Here is a 23,158-nt window from a genome sequence, read left to right as displayed (position 1 = left end):
AGTACAAAAGTTTCACAAATAGAAACAGTGTGCCCCAGAGAATTACACAGCAGTTCTTTGCTTTGCTCTTTATTGTATAGCTCCATGATTGCAGGAAGCAATCTTTCCCTTTCTCAAAAAACAAAATTGATTATTTACTTTAGCTATGGAAAACAGAAAGTTAAATTAGGATAACACACTTGATTCTATTCTACGTGGATGGGGAGGATGTACTATTCTTCTTGCGTCTATGTCTCCTTTTCTTTCTTTCTTTTAACATCATTTTCTCATATGCCTTTAGTTAGCAAAGCTGATTGTTGTGCATGCGTGCGTGTGAACCTGTGATCATGCAATCTCTGTATTGGGGCGATTATTTTGGACATTTGTGTGTGTGTGTGTATGTGTGTGTACATACACACACATACATATATACATACACACACATATATACTTTTTATATATATACATATATATGTACACACAAACACACACACACACACACACACACATCAGAAGAGAACGTGATTGTAGTAATGCAGCTGCTTCCTCCTTCATTTTCAGAATCAAATGTTTAAGCAACAAATCTGAAAATTGTGGGAAAGGGGGTCATTAGGAGGGCCTGAAAGATGAGAGTGTGCTTCTTTTTATAACTTGGCCAGTCACTTTACCCTCCCCTTTCTTCCTTCCTCTCTCTTTTTCTTTCACACCCAAACTGGAGAATATGCATATATTTGTATGCATATTTCACTTGATATCCATGGCTTTCAAATAATTAACTCTAGATAGTCCTACCTTTATTTTTAATAATATGAGAATTACCATGTTTTCCTAGAACATATCTGCAGAGAGATTTAAAATATTAAATCATTTGAATTTCAGTCCACTTTGCCAGTGATTCTTATGTGACTTTGGATGCATTGTTATACTTTAGTTCATAGAGAAAGGAAGAATTAATATTTATGGGTATGCACTCTGTGCTAGGAAATTTACATTTTATTCAATTTAATCTTAAAAAGGTAAGCACACAAAAACACAGAGAAATTTAGTCCTTTATTCAATGAATATTTATCAATTTTCTACTGTGTACCAAAAATTGCCCTAAGAACTTGGGATAGAGCAGTGAACAAAACAAGGTTCCAACCTTCTTGAATCTTCTTAACTGACCCCAAATCATTTAGTTACAAACAAGCAGAGTTGGAGCTGAAATTGAACAATGCAGATCTGGGGGAGGGGAAATCATTTGCAAATTAAAGACAATTAATGATGTAAGTGAATTAGGATCTAAAGACTCATCTACATATCACCTGCCCCTACCCAGTCTCCCCAGCCACAGTGTAATTACAAAGGCAGAGAAATTAGAAATACATATGCAAGTATGTAACATATTTGTAATACTGTGCCTGCCCCTGTAAAGGCGTTCATTATGGCTGTGTTTGACTATAAAGAAGTAAAGAATTTCCCAGGGAGAAGGTCCAGTAGACAGTTAAAGAAAAATGATCATTTTAAAGCTTTTTACTCTTTTCATTATTGAGAATAAAACAAATTTTGCTCCCCATGTTTCGTAAACAAAAATAATCTAACTAGTTTTTCAGAGCATGTTGAAAATCCTATCTAGATATATTCCCCATTTTATTTATGTAAGTATATGCTTTTTTGTTTACTTTTTAAAATTTACATAAGAGAAAATTCTGGTTTAATTAAAATATTTATAATAAGCTGAGCCTCTTAAGTGGAAATTTTATCTTCTTTCACCACCAAGTTTGTCTAATCTTTACTTATCCTCTCTGTAATTAAACTAATCTGAATCTACTTCTCTCATTATGATTTCCTTCAACCTGATTAGCTTTTTTAGTTTTAGTTGTTCCTAATCTTCCTTATTCTTCATTTGTTGTCATTTTAGTCAAAGTATCTATGCATTCTGGCATAAAACTTGTCCCAGAAATGAAGGAAATATTTTGTTCCATCAAGTAGATAGAGTCCAATCGATATTAATCAGCTTCATTAATTTTTCAGTTTTGAAGCTTCTTCTGTGGGGTGGGCACTGTACAGTCTTCAAATAGGAAAAAAAAGAAATAAGATATGGTTCTCAAATCAAAGAAAATTACAATTCCTCTCAGAAAGGGAAATAAGGTATATCCACAAATAGCTATGTAAAAATACATGGTGGGGTATATGATAGATGCCATGAAAGGAATGCAGATGAAGTTCTATTGAAGTTTAGAGGTGTAGATAACACATTGTTTGGGGGGAATCAGAGAAAGATTTATTGTGGTATTTATGATATTATTACAATGAACATTATTATAAATATAATTTTGCTAATGAGGAAAGCTTAAATAAGTATGACTTGCTAAGGTCTTCTGATTCCAAATCTATCACTCTCAATATTTTCTGACAGTTATTCTGGAAGTAGTTTTGACAAAATTTGATAACTTATATTGGATATGGGATTAAAAGAGGAATAGTCAAATATGACCCTAAGTGTTTTTAGTTTGAAATACCAGGAGTATGGTAGCACAGTTAAAAGGTTTAAGTAAAAAAAAAAAGGATTAAGGAGTGAGGGGGAAAGAAGCTGGTTTGAGAAAGGGGGAGATTTAATATTTTTTGAAACAGTAGTATTCGAGGTGCATAGAAATGAAGATGTCCAATAGGCAGTTAAAAATGCCTCAGAGAAAGGTTGAGGTCAGAACTTTGAGAAATTTCTACTTTAAGAGAACAGAAGTCAGGAGCCACAGGCAGAGTTGTCAGAGAGGGATTTGAACACAGAATTAACTGAAGCAAACAGAGAAAGGGGTGGTTAACTGTCTTTAATGACCAAGAAGCCAAGGAGGATGAGGTTTGATAATAGAGTTTGACCATTAAGAAAGCAGCAGTGATACTTAAGAGAGCAGTTTTGGTGTACTTGTATAGGCAAAATCCAGATGCTAAAAGTTAATGGGTGAATAGATCAAGAAGAAATGCAGGCAGTGAGTATTACTCTTCCAAAAAGAATGTTGGTCAAAGGAAGGAGAGAAGGGGTAGTAGCTAATGGTGAAAACAGAATTTTGGAGATCTAAGAGATTTGTAGATAGAGGAAAAGAACCAGAAATAAAGAAGACTACAGATGCAACAGAGAATACAGACAAATGGGATAAGATTCTGGAAGAGATGAGGGAATAGGATTCCAGATATAGACAGATAAGCGACTTCAGAGATAAAAGAGAAGTATATCTTTCTCTGTAACGAGATGGAAGGAGCAGAAACTAAAGATAGATTTTTGAGGTTGGGAGGAAAATGAAGGAATCTCATTGGACAGATTATCTTGGGTTTCTCAACAAGCAAGATAATGAAGGAACATGAACATAGGGGATTTAGGAAAATGAAAAGATTTGTAACCAGTTATAGAGAATTCGATGAATACAAGTATGACCATGAAGGTTGGGAGGGCCTCCTAAAATTGGATAACTTGAGTTTGTACTGAGACAAATTAGTAAATTGTTTTTCTTTTCTTTTCTTTTTTCTTTTCTTCTCTTTTCTTGTTTGTTTGTTTGTTTGTTTGTTTGTTTTTCTCCAGTAAGTTTTCATGGCCTGGTAACAGTAAAGTTGATGTTGGGATTATGGTCTTTGTTAGATGTGAGAACTACTGACAGAGTATCTAAAAGTAACAATTATATTATAAGATCATCTATCTTTAAAAACACTTGTCAATTTTTAAGATGGATCTAGCACCAATTAAAATTTACAGATAGAAAAAAAATAAAAGCTGCCAAAATAGTAAAAACTGTCCAGCAGCTTATTTGTGAGAAATCTAAAACTTCTGATTAAATTTATTTTAGTGACCTGTTTTATGTAGAACAATTTATTCATAGTAATATTTGGTTTTACCTTTTTATAGATTTTGGGGGAAATAACAGTCCCTTAAATTCGGATGCTTTTTTTTTAAGTAAGTCATTTAAAATAATAAACCCAACACACATTTTAGAGAGAATCAATATTGTCAATACCTAAACCATTTTTCTTCTTAAAAATGATAATGCTTCAGAATTCATAGTAAACTTTAGTTCATAGAAAAGAAAATTTCATGTTTTTGCTAAATTTACTTTTCCCCTCTTAGAAGACGCTTATATCCTAAAGATAAAATTTCATCTCTCTTCTCACCCAATCATCTGTTCATTCACTATGTGGTATTCAAGATGGATAACATCCTTGCCCTCAATAAGCCCACTTTTGTGTATTTTTTTAACTTGATATCCTAAAATAATTCTAACAATATGTTCATAATTATTTTAAATGCAGTGTTTATTTTAAATATTATTTTACTGTATCATTAAAAAGCAATATTACTTGTACATAAATTTATAGATTAAGGTACTTTAAAATATATTATTTTGCTTGATAAAGCACCCTGCATTACTATCCCTATAATAAGAAAACTGAACCTCAGAGAAGGTAAATGACTTGCCTAAGTTTCCACAGAAAGTAAGTGATAGAGTCAGAACTAAATACAGGTTCTGTAATTTTTTTCCATCACACCTGCTGCCAGCAATTTTAGTCATCAAATCCAACTGATTTATAGTAGCCCAAATTCAAGCCACTTTCTAATTCACTCTCTGAACCATTTATACCTTTACTCACCTTTCCACTAATTATTGAAGTTTCTCTTCTCTTAATCTTATGACATTTTTCTTTTCTTATTCTCATACTTTTTAAGATCCATCTAGTTCCTTGATCTTTACTTGCCTTTTCAACAATTGCATGGTTTTAACTAGAACTGTTAAGCATATGACTCTGAAACCTATAACTGTAACCATGAGCTCCCCGTTCAGTTCAGACATGTTTTGACTATGTGCTGACATCTATACCTGAAAGCCCACCTACACATGTTTTGTAAGAGCCTCTTTGCTAGTTCTTTGCAATAACTTGACACATATTTAAGAGATTACTATGCACTATTTATTTTGCAAAGTGTTATGAGGAATACAAACATGAATCAGACTTGGATTCTTACCAGGAGCACATAAAACTCAATATGTCTCAACTTTTTTTCTATTTTTGTTTTTGGCACCATTGGCCACATAGTAGATTCCTCAGGTTCAAGATCTCAATATCATCTTTGAAAAGTATTGTCCTTAATGATTTAGGATAATCTCCTAACTGTCTCTTCACCTATACTCTTTCCATTCTCCAATTATTCTTCCCAAAGTAGACTTATTTTTACCTCTCATCTTTTTAAAAACTTTCAAAGGCTTCTCACTGTTTGCAGAACCTAGCTCCATTTGCCAAGCATGTCCCCTACATACAACTTACACTTTTTCAAACTCGGTGTATTTTTTTATTAATTGCATTTTATTATTAGTTTCAAGCATACAGTATAACAGTTGACATTTATATAGTTTACAAATGATTCCCCTGATTGCTCTTTCTCTCCTCTGGGTCTTCACCTAGCCATTCCATTAATGCTGACTGCATTCCGTATGCTGTGCTCCTTATCCCAGTGACCATCTGTCATCTACTAATTTGTACTTCTTTAACCCTTCACCACTTTCTCCTAGCCTCCAACCCCCTTCCACTCTGACCATCATCATATTGGCCTCTATATTTATGAGTCTAATTTCGATTAGTTTGTTCTTTTGGTTCCTTAGATTCCACATATAAATGAAATCATATGGTATTTATCTTTCTCTGTCTGACTTATTTCACTCAGCATAATAACTACTAGGTCCATCCATGTCGTTGCAAATGGTAGGATTTCATTTTTTTAATGGCTGAGTAATATTCCATTATATTTAAGAACCATACCTTCTTTATCCAGCCATCTATTGATGGGCATTTAGTTTGCTTCCATATCTTGGCTATTATAAATAGCCACGAACATAGGGGTGCATAGATATTTATGAATTATTGTTTTGGTTTTCTTTGGATAAATATCTGGAAGTTCAATTGCTGGGTCAAAAGGTATAGCCATTTTTAATTTTTTGAGAAACCTCCAGACTGTTTTCCATAGCGGCTATACCAATCTGCAATCACATCAACAATGTATGGTTCCCTTTTCTCCGCATCCTTGCCAACACATGTTCTTTGATTTATTGATGATAGCCATTCTGATAGGCAGGAGGTGACATCTCATTGTGGTTTTAATATTCATTTCTCTGATGATTAGTGACCTTGAGCATTTTTTAATTTGTCTATTGGCCATCTTTATTTCGTCTTTGGAGAAATATCTATTCAGGTCTTCTGTCCATCTTTTAAATTGGATTGTTTGTTTTTGTTGTTGTTGTTGTTGAGTTGTATGAGTTATTTATGTATTTCAGATATTAACCCCTTATCAAATATGTCATAAGCTAATATATTCTCCCAGTCAGTTGTGTTTTCATTTTGTTGGTGGTTTCCTTTGCTGTGCAAAAACTTTTCAGTTTGATGTAGTTCCATTTGTTTATTTTTTCTTTTGTTTCCCTTGCCTGAGGAGATATAGCCGAAAAGAAATTACTGTTAGCAATATTAGGAAGTTTATTGCCTATGAAAATATGTTTTCTTTTAGAAGTTTTATGGTTTTAGGACTTACATTTAAGCCTTTAATCCATTTTGGGTCTACTCTTGTATATGATGTAAGAAGATGGTCCAGTTTCTTTTTTTTTCCATGTATCTGTCCAATTTTTCCAACACCATTTATTGACTGTCTTTACCCCATTGTATATTCTTGCCTCCTTTGCTCATATATTAAGTGAGCATATAGGTGTCATGTATTTCTGGGCTCTCTATTATGTTCCATTTATCAATGTATCTGTTTTTATGCGAGTACCATGCTGTTTTAATTACCATAGCCTTGTCATATAGTTTGATATGAAGCAGTGTGAAATCTCTAACTTTATTCTTCTTTCTCAAGATTTCCGTGGCTCTTCGGGGTTTTTTTGTAGTTCCACATAAATTTTAGGATTATTTTTTCTAGTTCTCTGAAAAATGCCATTGGTATTTTGATAGAGATTGTATTGAATCTATAGATTGCTTTGGGTAGCTTGGCCATTTTAATGATGTTGATTCTTTTTACACATGAGCACAATATGTGCTTCCACTTATTTGTATCTTCTTCAATTTCTTTTTTCAATGACATAATTTTCAGAGAAGAGGTCTATTACCTTCTTGGTTAATTTGATTTCCAGGTATTTTACTGTTTTTGATACAATTGTAAATGGGATTGTTTTCTTAATTTCGCTTTTTGAAAGTTCATAATTGGTGTATAAAAATGCCACTGGCTTCTAAAAATTAATTTTGTATCCTGCTACTTGACTGAATTCATTGATCAGTTCTAACAATTTTTGGGTGGAATCTTTAGGGTTCTCTATATATAGTATCATGTCTTCTGCAAATAATGACAGTTTTACTTTATCCTTTCCAATTTGGATATTCCTTTTTAGTTATCTTTCCTGTCTTCTTGTTTTGGCTAAGACTTCCAGTACAATGTTGAACAAGAGTGGTGAAACTGGGCATCCTTGTCCTGTTCCTGATCTTAAGGACCAACAATAGTGTCTTGACTTAATTTGTTTCCTTCATTTGTAACACCATTGTTTTCCATCTCCTCATATCTAAAGGCCACCTTAACCTTTTCTCAAATGCCACCTGATCCAAGGAACCTACCCAAGCACTGCTGGATGAAACTCAGTTTTTGTTTGTTTGTTTGTTTTTTAAATCCATCTCATAAGCTATTTTTCCATACCTCTCACACTTGCCACTTTCTATTATATTACATGTATTTGTGTTCATATATCGTCCAGACCATTGATTAGTAAAATTGTCTGTAAAGGGCTGTATAGTAAAAAGTTTAGGCTTTGCTGGCTACATAGTGTTTGGTCTTCTTTCCTTTTACTTGCAGTCTTTAAAAATCTAAATGTCATTCTTAGCTTGAAGATATCACAAAATAGGCTGCTGGCTATAGTTTGATGAACCCTTATCAATATTTAGTGCTCCTGGTAATAATCTAAGTTTGATTCAGGCTTTATAATAGTTAACAAAGTATATTGTGCATAGTAATCATGTGTTACAAGGTTGCAAATAATAACCAAGGAGGATTTTTAAAAACAAACAAACAAACAAACACAAAATAGTTTCTAGGCAATTTACCTAAATATTCTCATCTTTAGATTTAACAATTCATCGGCTAGTCGAATTTAATCAGTTACATGTTTATTTTTTACCGAAGTATCTCAGGAACATTTAGTAAGCACTCTTTATTCAAACTTGAATATAAGAAGTGTATAGCTTTGGGTTCAAGAGTGTCTTGTCTTCTCAGCAACCAGTGTTTTAATCAAGTCGCTCTAAGATATTTTACAATAGCAAACTACAAAAGTGCTAGCAAACTTTGTTGATTTTCTAATGGTCCTAAACACATTAATTGTTACAGCTTGGCTAATCCCCTTCAAAAAAGACAACCATAACTCCCCTTCTACAAGACTCATATGAAAACCAAAAGAAGGGAATGGAATATAGCACACATTACATTTAATTTAGACTTCCCATCAGATTCTTATTAGCTCTTCCCTGATTTCTTTAAGATCTTAGACATGTAAACAGCCTTTATTTCATTGGATGACATCTTCTAAGCACTTGGATAATACTACATCAATTTAGTTGATTATATGGAGATACAGTGACTCTTAAAGCCTCTATTCTGTTCTCAGTATTCAAAACATGTTGTACTGAGAGCTTTAGCTATGATTATAATCACAAGTAAGAGTAGTACATATCAAGGGTACCCAAATTGAGTTCCAGGAAAAAATCTTGAATATAGTTCTACCTACTTTACAGCTCAAGGTACAGAATTGTTTATTTTGCATTTCTCTAATAATACTTTTGCATAGAAAGAACCTGACAGCATACCCAATTTAAATAAGGTTAATCTTGTACCTGTCTAGCTCAGAAGAAACTCATTATATCTTGCCTTAGAAAGAGAAAAAAATATTTTTCCCACCCCCATTTTAGTTTCCTACAAAACACTGTGTTAAGCCTAGTTAAGTGTAGTAGAAGAGATCCAGATTGTTTGGTTTGAGAAAATAAGCTATCTTTTTTACTATTTCCTTACATCTCTCAGACCTTATTGGGATGTCATTCCACTCTTTTCTTAAAGTCTGACACTACATCAAAGTTTTTTAGAGACCAGATATTTGCTAAAGTTAAGCTTTTCCTGAAAAGGTGTTTTTCAAAGCAAAACATAGTCTTTACTCTCTTTATAGGAACCACTGTCTCCATTCCTAAGAGGAGGCCATTTCTTTCCAGGCAACAATGTTATTTATGAAAAAACAATAAGAAAAGTGGAGAAACTAAATATGGATCAGGTACGTAAAATTTTAAGGCCTATTTTGTAAATGTATACTTTTGAATATTTTAGTAAATCTGAAATGACAGCCAATTGTAAAATGCTAGGAAAGACCACCATGAGTCACAATAATACTTCGTTATGTCTACAGCCCTTAATATAATCCTTAACACTTCCATATCCATTTTCTCATGTGAAGTATTATTGTTCTTGTTTTATGGAAAGGGAAACTGAAGTAAAGATGTCAATTCACAAAAATAATTAGTGGTAGAACCTGAACTTGTATATTTCCTTTACACTGGTCTCACAAAAATTATAATTTAAAGTATCATAATTTTATCTCAACTCATCTAATATAAAATAAAATTTTTAATGAATATGTATGAAAGACATGTAAAATATGGCAAACTGTAAAGATCTAGAAAACTAAAGCTTCAAGTTACATTTTTTAAATTCCATTGAGCTTAACTGAGAGGCCAAGTAGAGTACAATATTGTTGTGGGGCGATGGCATCTAGATTCCATGGCATCTAGAGCCTTTAGTCTTTCAAAGTGGAATTGTTACTGTAACCAGAAGAGGTTTCCACATGATATGTTCAGTGGATACAAGCATGACAAAGCCTAGGATTTATCTATTGAATGTTCTTGAACGGGACAGTGTCTTGGTTTCTTGGGGTTGCTATAACAAAGTATAACAAAGTACCACAATCTTGGGGGTTTAAAACAACAGACATTTATTGTTTCACAGTTCTGGAGGTTAGAAGTACAAAATCACAGTGTTGGCAGGGCCATGCTCCCTCTGAAGCTTCTAGGGAAGAGAATCTTTCATATCTGTCTCCTAGTTTCTGGTGGCCTTAGGTGTTACTTCACTTATAGATGCATAACTTTAATCTTCTATCTTTAAATGACATCTTCCCTAAGTGTTTTCACATTATTTTTCCTCTTTGCATATCTGTCTCTGTGTCCTAATTTCCCCTTTTTATTAAGACACCAGTAATGTTGGTTTAGAACCCATACTAATGACTTTATTTTAACTTGCTTATACCTCTGTAAAGACCCTGTTTTCTAATTAGGTCACATTCTGAGATACTGGAGGTTAAGACTTTAGTATACCTTTTTTCGGGCAGTGAAGGAAGACAAGGGGCACAATTCAACCCCCAAACAGGCAGTCAAATACTATCTAATAAATATTCATCACAAAATCATTTTTTTCATATATAAATGAAACATTAAAGTATACTAAATTATCCTTTTTAATTTCCTCAGCATGAGAACATGTCTTATTTTTTGAGCATTTATGAGCAGCGATTACCAGATTCATAGGACTAATACATTATTTCTTATATGTTGCACAATAAAATAATCTGTTAGAATCATAAACATCCAAATCTTTAATATTCTGGACTGCTTGGAAAGCTGGATATAGTCTGAAGAGTACAGTACACCTATCTTCCTTTTAGATGTCTATTATTAGAGAAATAGCAACAAATTCCTGGACGTTATGATACTAAATGGAAAAATTTCATCAAACAGGTCAGTTCTTCAAGGGGGAATTCCCTCGAGCTATCAAATTATAATATTTTTCCTTTATCCAATTGAACTGACAAAACAATAAATTTGACACATTTTAAATAGTAAGGAATGTTTGAGGCACATCATTTCATAACACTTCCAACTTCTTGTTTCAAAGAGAATAAATAGCTTTTCTGAATCTTGGTCCCTAGAGGAAATGATTGAATATCCTATACATTATTATTGCTTTGTATCTGGAACAATTAAAGAAAAACTACATTAAGAGAACACTGCTGCTACTTACTATTAACTTAAATATTTACATTTTTTACTCCCACTTTTCTTATGAATGACTTAAATTATTTGGGAATTTTGGAACTGCCATGGGGGACAGCCCAAGGTAAAAGGAGCCATGCACATAGAACTATAACTGTTTGACTTAGCTGAGTTTCCTCAGTGATAGAGATAAAGTAGGATGAGCTGGAAAAAGCCAGAGTCTAAATGAATCTTTATAATGTCATATGAGACTTATTCAAATAGGACTAGCTCTTAGGAGATGAGAATTATTTTAAAAATAGGTCTTTTGTTGTGGAAGAATGGTAAAGTGGTGCCAGTTGCAAGATATTATTCAAGTCATATGAACTGTACTCTTTGTATGTTTTTTCTCTATCAAAGAAGACAAAATACATGATAAATCAGAAATGTTTGATTTCTTATACATTAAAAATTCAGCTTGTGGTATGCTTCACAAATAACATGAACAGTAACATATGAATATTTTGCTTTGGAACAATATTTGGTAGTCAGGTGTGAGAACTGAAAACTTAAAACCTGCTTTGTACTAGGCACTTTATAAATGTTAGTTCATTTACTCCTCACAGCAACCCAATAAGATACATACTATTTTCACTTTTACAAATGAGGAAACTGAGGCTTATAAAGGTTATGTATACAGTTTCTCAAGATCACAGAATAAGTGATTAAGTCAGATTTAGAATAGATATTTTCTGGATCTGAAGCTTCAGTCACTGTTTTTGTATATATTTTTTTACTTCATGCTCAATTTTCATAAGCATAAGAACTTTGTCTGCCCTTGCTATGATTCTAATATGCTTCTTGACCTTGAAAACCACTATATTATTTTCTAATTTTATATCCATCTACATCTCCAGTACTATAGTATTATTATGTAATTAGATCCTGAAGTACCTGTTGAATAATCAAAGAAAAATTGATATTAATATTCATTATAGTTTTAGTGTTAAGTATAACTAGGATATTAATTTAATCATAACATGCAATTCATTAGCCAATTTAAGTAATTAGAAGGTCACAGACACTTGATCAAATAAAAATAGAATTCAATAAAATTGCCTTCAATGGAATAACTTGAAAAAATAATATATCGCTTATTAAAACTACAAATCCTAAGGCTTGAATTATCTTGTGAAAGAACACATTATTATTTTTTTAAATGGTTGCAGTTGGGTTTTTCTTGGTTAGTAATTTTTATTCTCTGTGGCTGTTTTTGGTATATTTATGTGTTTTAGGAATGCTATCCTCAGGTTCAGTGCCATCATCACATTGTTCAACAGCCCCAGATAATCCATTCTCCATACTGTCAACAATCCCATTCTAGCCAGGAAATGCAAACCATCACAGGAAGTGATTTAATATCTACAAGCACTGGAAATGAACTGCACCCTGGTGAATCAAGCCATATACAAGAACAGGTAAGATCAATCTGGAATTTCTTATAAAAATGAAATATCCCTCTTAAACCCTTTTCACTTTCCTGTACAGGCACCCATATTAAATTTTCAACAAGATATTGAAGAGTTATACCACTAGTATTTGTGTTTTATTAAGGCATTTTTAAAACTAAATTTTCCATTTCATCTCAGAAAACAAAATAATTCAACTCTATTAATACATTAAATCTACTAGGGAAGTTATGAATTGATTAATGAGTGCCTAAATTCTAGCTGATTCTCAATTCTAAATAGGGTTCAACAGTTGGTTGTTCAACATTAACTATTTACATGAGGTATGGTACTTAAATAACAGTGAATTGCAAATGATGTTATCAAATATGATTATAATGGTCACATTTCACAAGCTGGTAATTACTTCCTATGTGCCTCATTTGAAAATGCAGTATATTACCTCAAGTCAGAATATGTACACGAAATACAAAAACTTAGTTGCTAAGGAGAAATCACTTGGGATACAATTTGCAGTGAATAATTTGTGTTCTAAAGACTTTGGAACCTTGTAAACATCTGTTGTACAAGTGTTAAAGGAAACAAAATTTCTTTGCATCATAGTAAAAGTAACAATAATAACCAGAACAGGAATTTGGAGAAACATGGCAGAGTGAGAGACATCCCCAGATCTCTACCCTTGAAACAACAATAAACTGAACTTCTAAAACTCAACAAAAAATACCCAAACTACGTACCACCATGTCTAAGTGTGGGATCTGCACATAAGAGCTACCACAAGTCAGAACTCCGGGTGTTGGGTGGTGGACTGGGAGAAATAAAGAAGCTGCCTATCACAGCCACCGGAGCTACCTATAGGAGAAGGAGGAGGGGAGAAGGTGCGGCGAGTTCCCTGAACAGCACTGCCTGGGAGAGTTGTGAGTTCCACGTAGCTGGGGGTAGGGCCCAGATAACAGAGCAGAAATCAGAGAAGCAGGATGGCAGAAAAACAACAGTTGATTTTTACCGGCCAGGGTTGAAAATCAAGGATGAGCAAACAAACCCCAACCCCCAATCAACACGGCCCCTCCCACCATACCCTCTAAAACAGAACACCATGTAGTCCCAGGGGAATCAGAGCAAACGCTATCGAAACTATTGCTAACACTGACAGGGACTGAAACAGAGTAGCAAGCGTGATTAAATATCAGAAAATAAAAAGGCATTATTAAGACTTTATATAAAGCAGGGATGATCCAACTTGGACGCCAACTAATGGAAACCAAAAGAAAAGGACCTTCCTTGCAGCAGGCTAAAGAGACACCTTTATATAATAAACCTTCTTTTTGGAAAAAAAGCAGAATACATTTATATTAATACCCAGGCGGAGAAATAGTGCATTAAACACCATGAACAAACAAGATGAGAAGGCATCTAAGAAAGAAAGAGAAAAATCTCTGGAAAATAAGCTTATAGACATAGAAATATGTAATTTAAGTGACAGAGAATTCAGGATAAGACTCCTGAAAAAACTCAGTGAGCTCCAAAATGAATCATATCAGCAATTTCAGGAATTGAAAAAAAAACAACTAGATGAGCAGAGAAAAGAGACTGAAATCCTCAAAAAGAACAGAATGGATCTTCTGGAGATAAAAAAAAAACACACTGCAAGAGTTGAAAAATGAAATAGCAAACTTGGGAAATAGAGTCAATCAAATGGAGGAAAGGATCAGTGCTATCAAAGATAGAAATCTAGAAATACATCAGAAGGAAAAAGAGAAACCAAAGAATAAAAAATAATGAAAGCGAAATACAAGAACTAGCTGATACCATCAGGAAAGGAAACAATAATAATGGGCATTATCAAAGGGTGAGGGAAAGGAGAAGGGACTAGCAAGCATTTTCAGACAAACAGTCTTGAATTTCGGGCTGGAGCTTGAAATTCAAGAAGTCAACAGAACACCTAATTATCTCAACTCAAATAGGCCTACACCAAGACACTTTGTATTAAAATTACTAAAAATCAATCACAAAGACAGAATTCTCAGGACAGCCAGGGAGGAGCAAACGGTAATTTATAAGGAAAACCCTTGAGATTATCCTTGGACTTCTCAGCGGAAACCTTACAAACCAAAAAAGAATGGAATCAAATATTTAAAGTATTAAGTGAAAGGAACTACTACCCTAGAATAATGTATCCAGCAAAGCTCTCCTTTAAATATGAAGGAGAAATTAAGACCTTTTCAGACATATAAAAAATGAGGGAATTCTCTACTATGAGGCTGGCATTCCAGGAAATACTGAAAGAGGTTAGCTCACCTAAAAAATAATGATAAAAAAATGTGTATGTATGTACATATATATATACATATATATATACACACACACACATATATATGTGTGTATGTGTATGCGTGTGTATATGTGTGTGTGTCTATATATATATATATACATATATATATATATATATAATTAGGAGTAAAGTGACTATCAAGCAAATAGAAGCTGAAGAGTGCAACCCTTACTAAGAGTGCAACCCTTACTAAGGACAAGGCATTATAAGCTTAAATAAAAAGAAGAGAATTGAAATAGCAAGATAGTAATAAACATTCAGCATACAAAGGGACAACCTGAGATAAAAATGACTGAAAAGGGGAGGATTCAAAGATCCAAAATCACAAAGGAGAATGCAGATAAGGCACGTGCAAAAGAAAATGGACTACTGTGTATATATATGTATATATACATATTCATAATGGTAACCACACACAGAAGATTTAGAACTGAAGTATATAACATAAAACAAGAAGAACCAGAGGCAAAACCCACAAAGAAAAATCGAAATAAAGAGAACAGAAACACAAGGACAAGGAAGCAATGGAAACATCGAGCTACCAGAAAACAAAAGATAAAATGTCTATAAGAAGACCTCATATTTCAAAAATCACCCTAAATGTAAATGGACTGAACTCACCAATAAAAAGGCACAGAGTTGCAGAATGGATGGAAAAGCAAAACCCAACCATATGCTGTCTCAAGGTGACACATCTCAGCTACAAAGACAAATATAGACTCAGAGTGAAAGGGTTGAAAATAATATTTCAAGCAAATGGCATTCAGAGAAAAGCAGGAGTAGTGGTACTAATATAGAACAAAATAGACTTCAAAATTAAAAACGTAAGGAAAGAAACTGAGGGACACTTCATAATGATAAAGGGATTCATGCAATAAGAAGACATAACACTTATTAATATCTATGCTTCCAATCAGGGAGCCCCAAAATACATAAAGCAATTACTAACAGAACTAAAGGGAGAAACAGAGCAAAGCACTATCATACTAAGGGACATAAATACCCCACTGTCAGATATGGACAGATCATCCAAACAGAAAATCAATAAGGAAATAGCATCCTTAAATGACACATTAGACCAACTAGACATAATTGACATTTACAGAGCCTTCCAACCCAAAACAGCCACTTATATGTTCTTCTCTAGGGTACATGGAACATTCTCAAGAATTGACCACATACTGGAACACAGAGATAGCCTCAATAAATATAAGAGGGTTGAAATCATATAAAACATATTCTCTTACCATAATGCTGTGAAACTAGAGATCAACTGTAAAAAGAAAATAGAAAGGTCCACAAATACATGGAGATTAAGTAACATACTACTGAAGAATAACTGGATCAGATAAGAAATAAAAAGAGATCAAGAGATACATAGAAATAAATGATAACGATAGTACAACATATCAAAACTGTTGGAACATGCAAAAGTGATCATAAGAGGAACTATCATATCGTTATAGGCCTACCTCCAAAAACAAGAACAAGCACAAATAAACAACCTAAAGCTTCATCTTAAAAACTAGAAAAGAAAGAACAAATGAAGCCTAAAGTCAGCAGAAAGAAAAAATAATAATAATGAAAATTAGAGAAGAAATAAACGAAATTGAAAACAAAACAAAACGAACAAACGATAGAGAAAATAAATGCAACAAAGAGCTGGTTCTTAGAGAAGGTTAATAAAAAGGACAAACCCCTGGCTAGACGGACTAAAGAAAAGGAGAAAGGACACAAATAAACAAAATCAGGAATGAAAGAGGGGAAATTATGGCAGACACTGCAGAAATACAAATACAGGATCATACGAAATACTATGAAAAAGTATATAACACCAAATTTAAAACCTAGAAGAAATGGACCAGTACTTAGAAAAATACAACTGTCCTAGACTGAATCAAGAAGTGGAAAATCTAAATAGACTGATCAATATTATGGCCATTGAAACTATCATCAAAAACATACCAAAAAGTAAAAGTCCAGGACCAGATGGCTTCACCAGTGGATTCTACCAAACACTCAAAGAAGATTTAACACCTAGATCCTCAAACTCTTCCGAAAAATCGAAGAGGAGGCCACACTTCCCAACTCATTTTATGAGGTCAATAGTACCCTGATACCCAAACCTGGTAAAGAAAACACACACACACACACACACACACACACACACACACACACACACACACACACCAAAAATTACAGACTGATTTCTCTCATGAACACAGATGTAAAAATCACAAATAGGATACTAGCAAATCAAATACAGGACCTATATAATGAAAACTATAAGACCCTATTAAAAGAAATCGAAGAAGATATAAAGAAATGGAAAGAAATTCCATGTTCTTGGATTGGAAGAATCAACGTAGTTAAAATGGCCATCATACCTTAAGCGTTATACAGATTTAATGCAATCCCCATCAAATCCCATCAGTATTTTTTAAAGAAATAGAACAAAAAATCATCAGATTTTTATGGAAGCACAAAAGGCCCCGAACTGCCAAAGCCATCCTGAGAAAAAAGAACAAGGCTGGAGGCATCACTCTGCCAGACTTCAAATTAAACTACAAAGTGACGGTAATCAAAACGGCATGGTATTGGCAGAAAAACAGAAACATGGAGCAGTGGAACAGAATCGAGAGTCCAGAAGTAAACCCATATTTACATGGGCAAATAAATTTTGACAAAGAAGCCAAAAACATACAGTGGAGAAAGGAAAACCTCTTCAATAAGTGGTGCTGAGAAAACTGGAAAGCAACCTGCAAAAGAATTAAACTAGAATTTGTCTTTCACCACACACCAAAATTAACTCAAAAATGGATTAAGGACCTCAATACAAGACCTGAAACATTAAAATGCATAGAAGAAAACATAGGAGCTAAACTCAAGGATCTTGGACTTAAAGAGGATTTTATGAATTTGACCTCAAAGGCAAGGGAAGTAAAAGCAAAAACAAATGAATGGGACTGCATTAAACTAAAAAGCACCTGCTCAGCAAAAGAAATCATCAACGAGGTAAAGAGACAACCATCCGAATGGGAAAATATATTTGCAAGCAACGTCTCTGATAAGGGCCTAATATCCAAAATTTACAAAGAACTCATATGACGCAATAACAAGTAAAAAAATATATATATATATATGGGTAGAGGACCTGAACAGACACTTATCTCTAGAGGACATACAAATGGCCAACAAATATTTGAAAAGATGCTCAACATTGCTGGCTATTAGGAAAATGCAAATCAAAACCACAATGAAATACCATCTCACACCTGTTAGAATTGCTTAATCAACAAGAAAAGTAATAAGAAATGTTGGAGAGGATGTGGAGAAAAAGGAACTCTCATACACTGCTGGTGGGACTGTGAATTGGTATAGCCACTATGGAAAACAGTATGGAAGTTCCTCAAAAAATTAAGCACTGATTTACCATATGATCCAGCAATCCCTCTACTGGGTATTTACCGCAAAGACTTGAAATCCCATATCCAAAAAGATATTTGTACACTGATGTTCACAGCAGCATTATTCACAGCGGCTGGATAATGGAAGCAATCAATAGATATGATATGATATCTATCATATGATAGATGATTGGCAAAGTAGCTGTGGTACATATATACAATGGAATATTACTCAGCCATAAGAAGAGATGAAATACTTCCATTTGTGACAACCTGGATGGACCTCGAGATAATCATGCTAAGTGAATTAAACCAGACAGAAAAGGTTGAAAATCACATGACATCACTTATATGTGGGATATAAACCTAAAAGCAATAAATGAACAGGACAAATAACCAGAGACTCATGGACTTGGACTATAGACTAGTGGTCACCAGAGGGTAGGGAGTGGAGTTTGTGGGGGGAGGTAGACGCGGTAAAGCGGGTCAAATATAGGAGGGGTAGGAGGATGGTGAAGTAGGTAAAAGGGATCATATATGTGGTAGCTGAAGGAAACTGGACTTTGTGTGGTAAACAGACAATAGAATATACAGATGTCAAATTATAATGTACACTTGAAAATTATATAATTGTATTAACCAATGTTATTCCGATAAACTTGATTTTTAAAAAGTAAATAATAATAATAATAACCAGAACAATGGAGAATCAGTGTTATGTTTTTCAGATCTTTTTTCCAAGAAGGCACAACTTGCTTAAATTGACTCATTCATAGGCAACTCTTTGTAAAAGACAAAAGGCAAAGAATAAGAAAAAATAAAAGAGCCTGTCCATATAGGAATTTGATTGTTTTATATTAAATATACATGACATTACATCTAAGGACTTAAAATTTGAAATATTCACTTTGGCCATATTGGTAAAAAAAAATTACTTAAAAACTTATGTTCTTCTAATCTAAAAGAACCTAAAATTATATTTTTTCTGAATCATATATGGAAATATTGGCCTTTAGAATTACTCAAAGTTGGTCAAATAGCAAAAATTTCATACAGTTTAATCTAATACTTAACTTTGCTCTGCTTTACTTTCCTCATCATAAAATAGAAATTCATCATCCATTTCTTACAGGTCATTCTAAGAATAAATTATGTCTTGTATGTTAAGCACTTAGCGTAGTTGAGTGTTGATAATAAGTAGTTAACAAATGGTAATTATTAGTTTTTAGTAGTAATTTTATTCATAAACAATAAATCTTTATGCCATGTCCTATGAAATATATAAAACTAGGTAAAACATTGTCACATTTTTTATAGGTGCTTACTGCCTAATAGGGAAAAGTGGCAAACACATAAAACGATACAAAGCAAAATTGCTGTCTGTCATATAGGAGGAACAGGGAACAGTAGAGAGAAGAAATTGATTTCAGCTAGAAGATCAAGGAATGCTTTGTTGAGGAAGCAGGATTTGCACTGGGCTTTGAAGAATAAGCAGAATTTCCATATGTGGTATTGTGGTGTAGCATGGGGATGACATCCTAAAAAAGAGGAAATCACATGACAAAAGTCAGATTTGGGAAAGTAGTTTTTGGGTTTCAAGAATAGGTTTTCAGTTAGTGTTTTGATTTATATGGAAAGGAAGAGAGGATGAGGAGTACCAGAGTGTGGGTCTAAAATGATACGTTAAGGCAGATCATGAGATCCAAATGTTAAGTTTAAATTTTTGAACTCTATTTGGTGGACAATGGAGAGTAATTGAAGGCTATTGAGTAGGAAAATACTGATAGGCATGCTCTAGGAGGCTAATCCTAGCAGCTTTGTAGAAGATAGATTGGCATATTGATTAATTTTCTTCTCACAATGATCAGATAAAGAAGGTATTATTGTTGCCCTTATTATTCACATGAGGAAACTGAAGTTTAGAGAGGTTAAGTTACTTGCAAAAGTTTGCACGGCTAGTATGTGGTAGAACCAGAATTCATACATAGGTAGCCTGACTCCAGAGTTTGAGAGTTTCCACTTAAAGCTGAGTTAGTAATGTGGAGAGTCCTAGATCAATAGTGTAAACAAATAGAGCACTGGATTAAGAGTTTGACAGTGGGGAGGTATTGGTGATATAACAGAAAGTGGACTAGCTTCAGGGTAGGAAAAACTGGATCCGAGTTCCAGCTCTGCCCCTGTCAAGCTGCGTGTTATTAATAAATAGTAAATTACTCAGAAACATACTCATCCATAAAATTTAGATTGTAATATCTACCCTCGCAGAGTTACTATAAAGACTAAATGAAAATATATGTTGAAAATGATTCCAGATCTATAAAGTCTACATCGTGAAAAAAAATGTCACAGAGAAGGATTTGCAGAGAGATTATTAGAAGCTATTTAAATAGTATAAGTTTAAAACTTAAACTAGAATAATGACAGTAGGAAGGAAGTGAAAGACAATTATCAGAGATGGGAACAATATCATAGGATTCATAATCTTGTACAGTGGCAACAGTAGTGCTGTGATAGCCTTTCACTAGCTCAGGATAACTAATACGTTGGACTACACTAGATACCGTCTATTTAGAAAATGACCAGAGTTGGGTAATCAATATATTACTTTCTATTTTGTCATCTGTGCTTCAGTTAGAGATTGTGATTTAGCTTTGTTAAGGGCTGGAGTCTTTTTATATAGGTAATATTTTTTGTGTGTGTTTTTTCAATATTTTATGAAGGTAAAGTTGAAATGCTGCTGAAAATAGAATAATGCCCTGGGAAGCTTAGAGCTAGTAATTCCACTTGTATGGATTACATAGGATTAGATCCATTCCTGGTCAGAATGAAGATGGGATAACCTGGTTGTGCGGTTCCCATGGACAAAGGAGGGCAGGTAATAAGTTCTCTTACCTAGCATCCATGGTGTTTTTGTGTCTCTTTCACATGCTGGAAGAGTCTCTTTAAAGGGTAATAGAGAAAAGTTAAATTAGGCTTTTTAAAAAGTAGATTGGCCCACTTTTGGTTTGCATTTAGGGTTAAATTGTAATTGGAGGTAGCACAATAAGGTAGAAAGAACAGATGTTCAATTCAATTATCTGGGTTTATAAAATTTGATTCTGCTGAGCTGTATGATTTTAAGGGATTGACTTAACTGGACTGAACCTCAGTTTCCCCATCTATGAAAGAGGAGAATCATACTTAATGCACAATTGAATTAAATGAGATAAAATATTAAAGTACCTAGTAGTGCCAAGCACATAATAGATGCTCGAATGAATGTTTGATTCTCTACCTTCATCTCCTCCCAACTCCAGGCCTCAAATCTTTCTAAGCATCAATATAAGAAATTGGTTCCCATTGTAATGATATTTTAAAATTAAACTGAAGTGCTTTCCACAAAGCAAAAGGCATTAAAATATTTTTGAAAATCAGGTGCAATCCATATATACCAAAATATTTTTTTTATAAAACTAAGTTATGTATGTTTTCTATAGTCCTCTTTAGAAACATCATCATTTTGGCTTCAAATTAAAAACATCCTGATCACATTTCCTTCCTGAAGATAGTAAGAATAATGTGGTGTGATCATTTCCCTGCCATTAGCAAGAAACAGATAAATTCACACATGTTATTGACAGGGAAAAGCTCAATCGAACTCATTTTATAAGTTGCCATACAGGTGGTGTTTATAAGAAAGACTCAAATAATTATGTATATCATATGTGTAACACTTTTCCACTTGGCTTGAGGCTTCCAAGAAACTTTTTGGAGTCATGGAAGACATAAAAAGAATAGTCCTGCTCACTTTGATAATTCTATTGCCAAAAGAAAAATACTCCAACTTACAATGCATTTCTTCTGCCATTTGAAAATTCAATGTTTGTCAACATTAAGACAGCAAAGGTCTTATTGTCAGGTGTTTCTACTGACAAGTATCCAGGAAGCTTGCTACAATGTTTGTTTAACATAAGTCCTTCACTAATGATGAGATCTCTGGGCTAGTTAGTTCAATAAACTCAGCGGTTCTGCCTATTCTCTCATTTATTAATATGTGGCTCAATCTCTCTCCATATGTATTGCCTTTTCCACCTCCATTATTGAAAATGAGTGTATTTTGTACAAATCTCTATCCCCTACTATTCCTTCCAAAAATTTAAGTCATGTCTGTTTGGGGCCCATCTTTTCCCAGCACCATCCTTATCTGTTTCTGCTGCCTCTTGCTCTGGTGTTCTTTTGGACTCTCATTTTGTGACAAACAAGAATTGTTATTCATTTTCTCATTAAAAAATAGTTTCATTTTTTTAATGAAAGTAATGCATGTATATAGCTTAAAAGGTCAAATAGTAATAAAAGGTTTGTAACAGCAATGACCTATTCCAACCTTCTTCACTCACACCTAATCTCCCAGAGACAATCATTTTCAAGTCTTAGCTTTTTCTTCTGGTATTTACCTCCATGTAGCTAAATAGTATGTATGTACTTATGCTGCTATTTCTTGATTTATTGATGTGTTTTATCTCTTGATTGTTCTGTTACAAATCAGCATTCCATGTTTATATTATTATTTGTTTGAAATATTATTTATCACTGAACCAATTTGTGTACTATTTTGCCTACTTTTATTGGTGCAACTATTTTTTGCTGGTGTTGCTATTTCCCTAACTTTTTCATTTGCTTGGTTTTCTATGTATCTATTACTAATTCTTTTCTCAATACAAGTGTTTGTGTAGTCAAGTGTTTTGATTTTTGTTGATCAATCATCTCCTCTCCTTAAAATCCTGCAATCCATATATACCATCCTGTTGGCCTGTATTATCACTATCTACTGACCTAGTCACTCTCCTCAACCTTCTTTCTATTTCCTACTGACTTCTGCCCTGGAATTATCTATGAGAACTTCACCACTCACATCAGTGATTTTTCCCACACTCTGTCCT

At 33.6% G+C, this 23,158-nt stretch overlaps 1 protein-coding gene across 2 annotated transcripts in view; it reads left to right on the top strand.

Annotated features, from left to right (window-relative positions):
* The window catches only part of POF1B (POF1B actin binding protein), an 80,741-nt gene that overhangs the window by 19,804 nt on the left and 37,779 nt on the right, over window positions 1-23,158 (top strand). For both annotated transcript variants that reach the window (XM_016121869.2, XM_016121859.2), the window contains exons 5-6: window positions 9,183-9,284; window positions 12,327-12,509. In XM_016121869.2, coding sequence (XP_015977355.1) covers window positions 9,183-9,284; window positions 12,327-12,509 — 285 coding nt within the window. The remainder of the gene's footprint in view (window positions 1-9,182; window positions 9,285-12,326; window positions 12,510-23,158) is intronic.

This window comes from Rousettus aegyptiacus, unplaced genomic scaffold (genome assembly GCF_014176215.1).
Source record: "Rousettus aegyptiacus isolate mRouAeg1 unplaced genomic scaffold, mRouAeg1.p scaffold_m13_p_9, whole genome shotgun sequence".
Lineage (NCBI taxonomy): Eukaryota > Metazoa > Chordata > Mammalia > Chiroptera > Pteropodidae > Rousettus > Rousettus aegyptiacus.
Note: the sequence above shows the minus strand (reverse complement) of the source record. Positions and strands in the feature narration are given on the sequence as shown.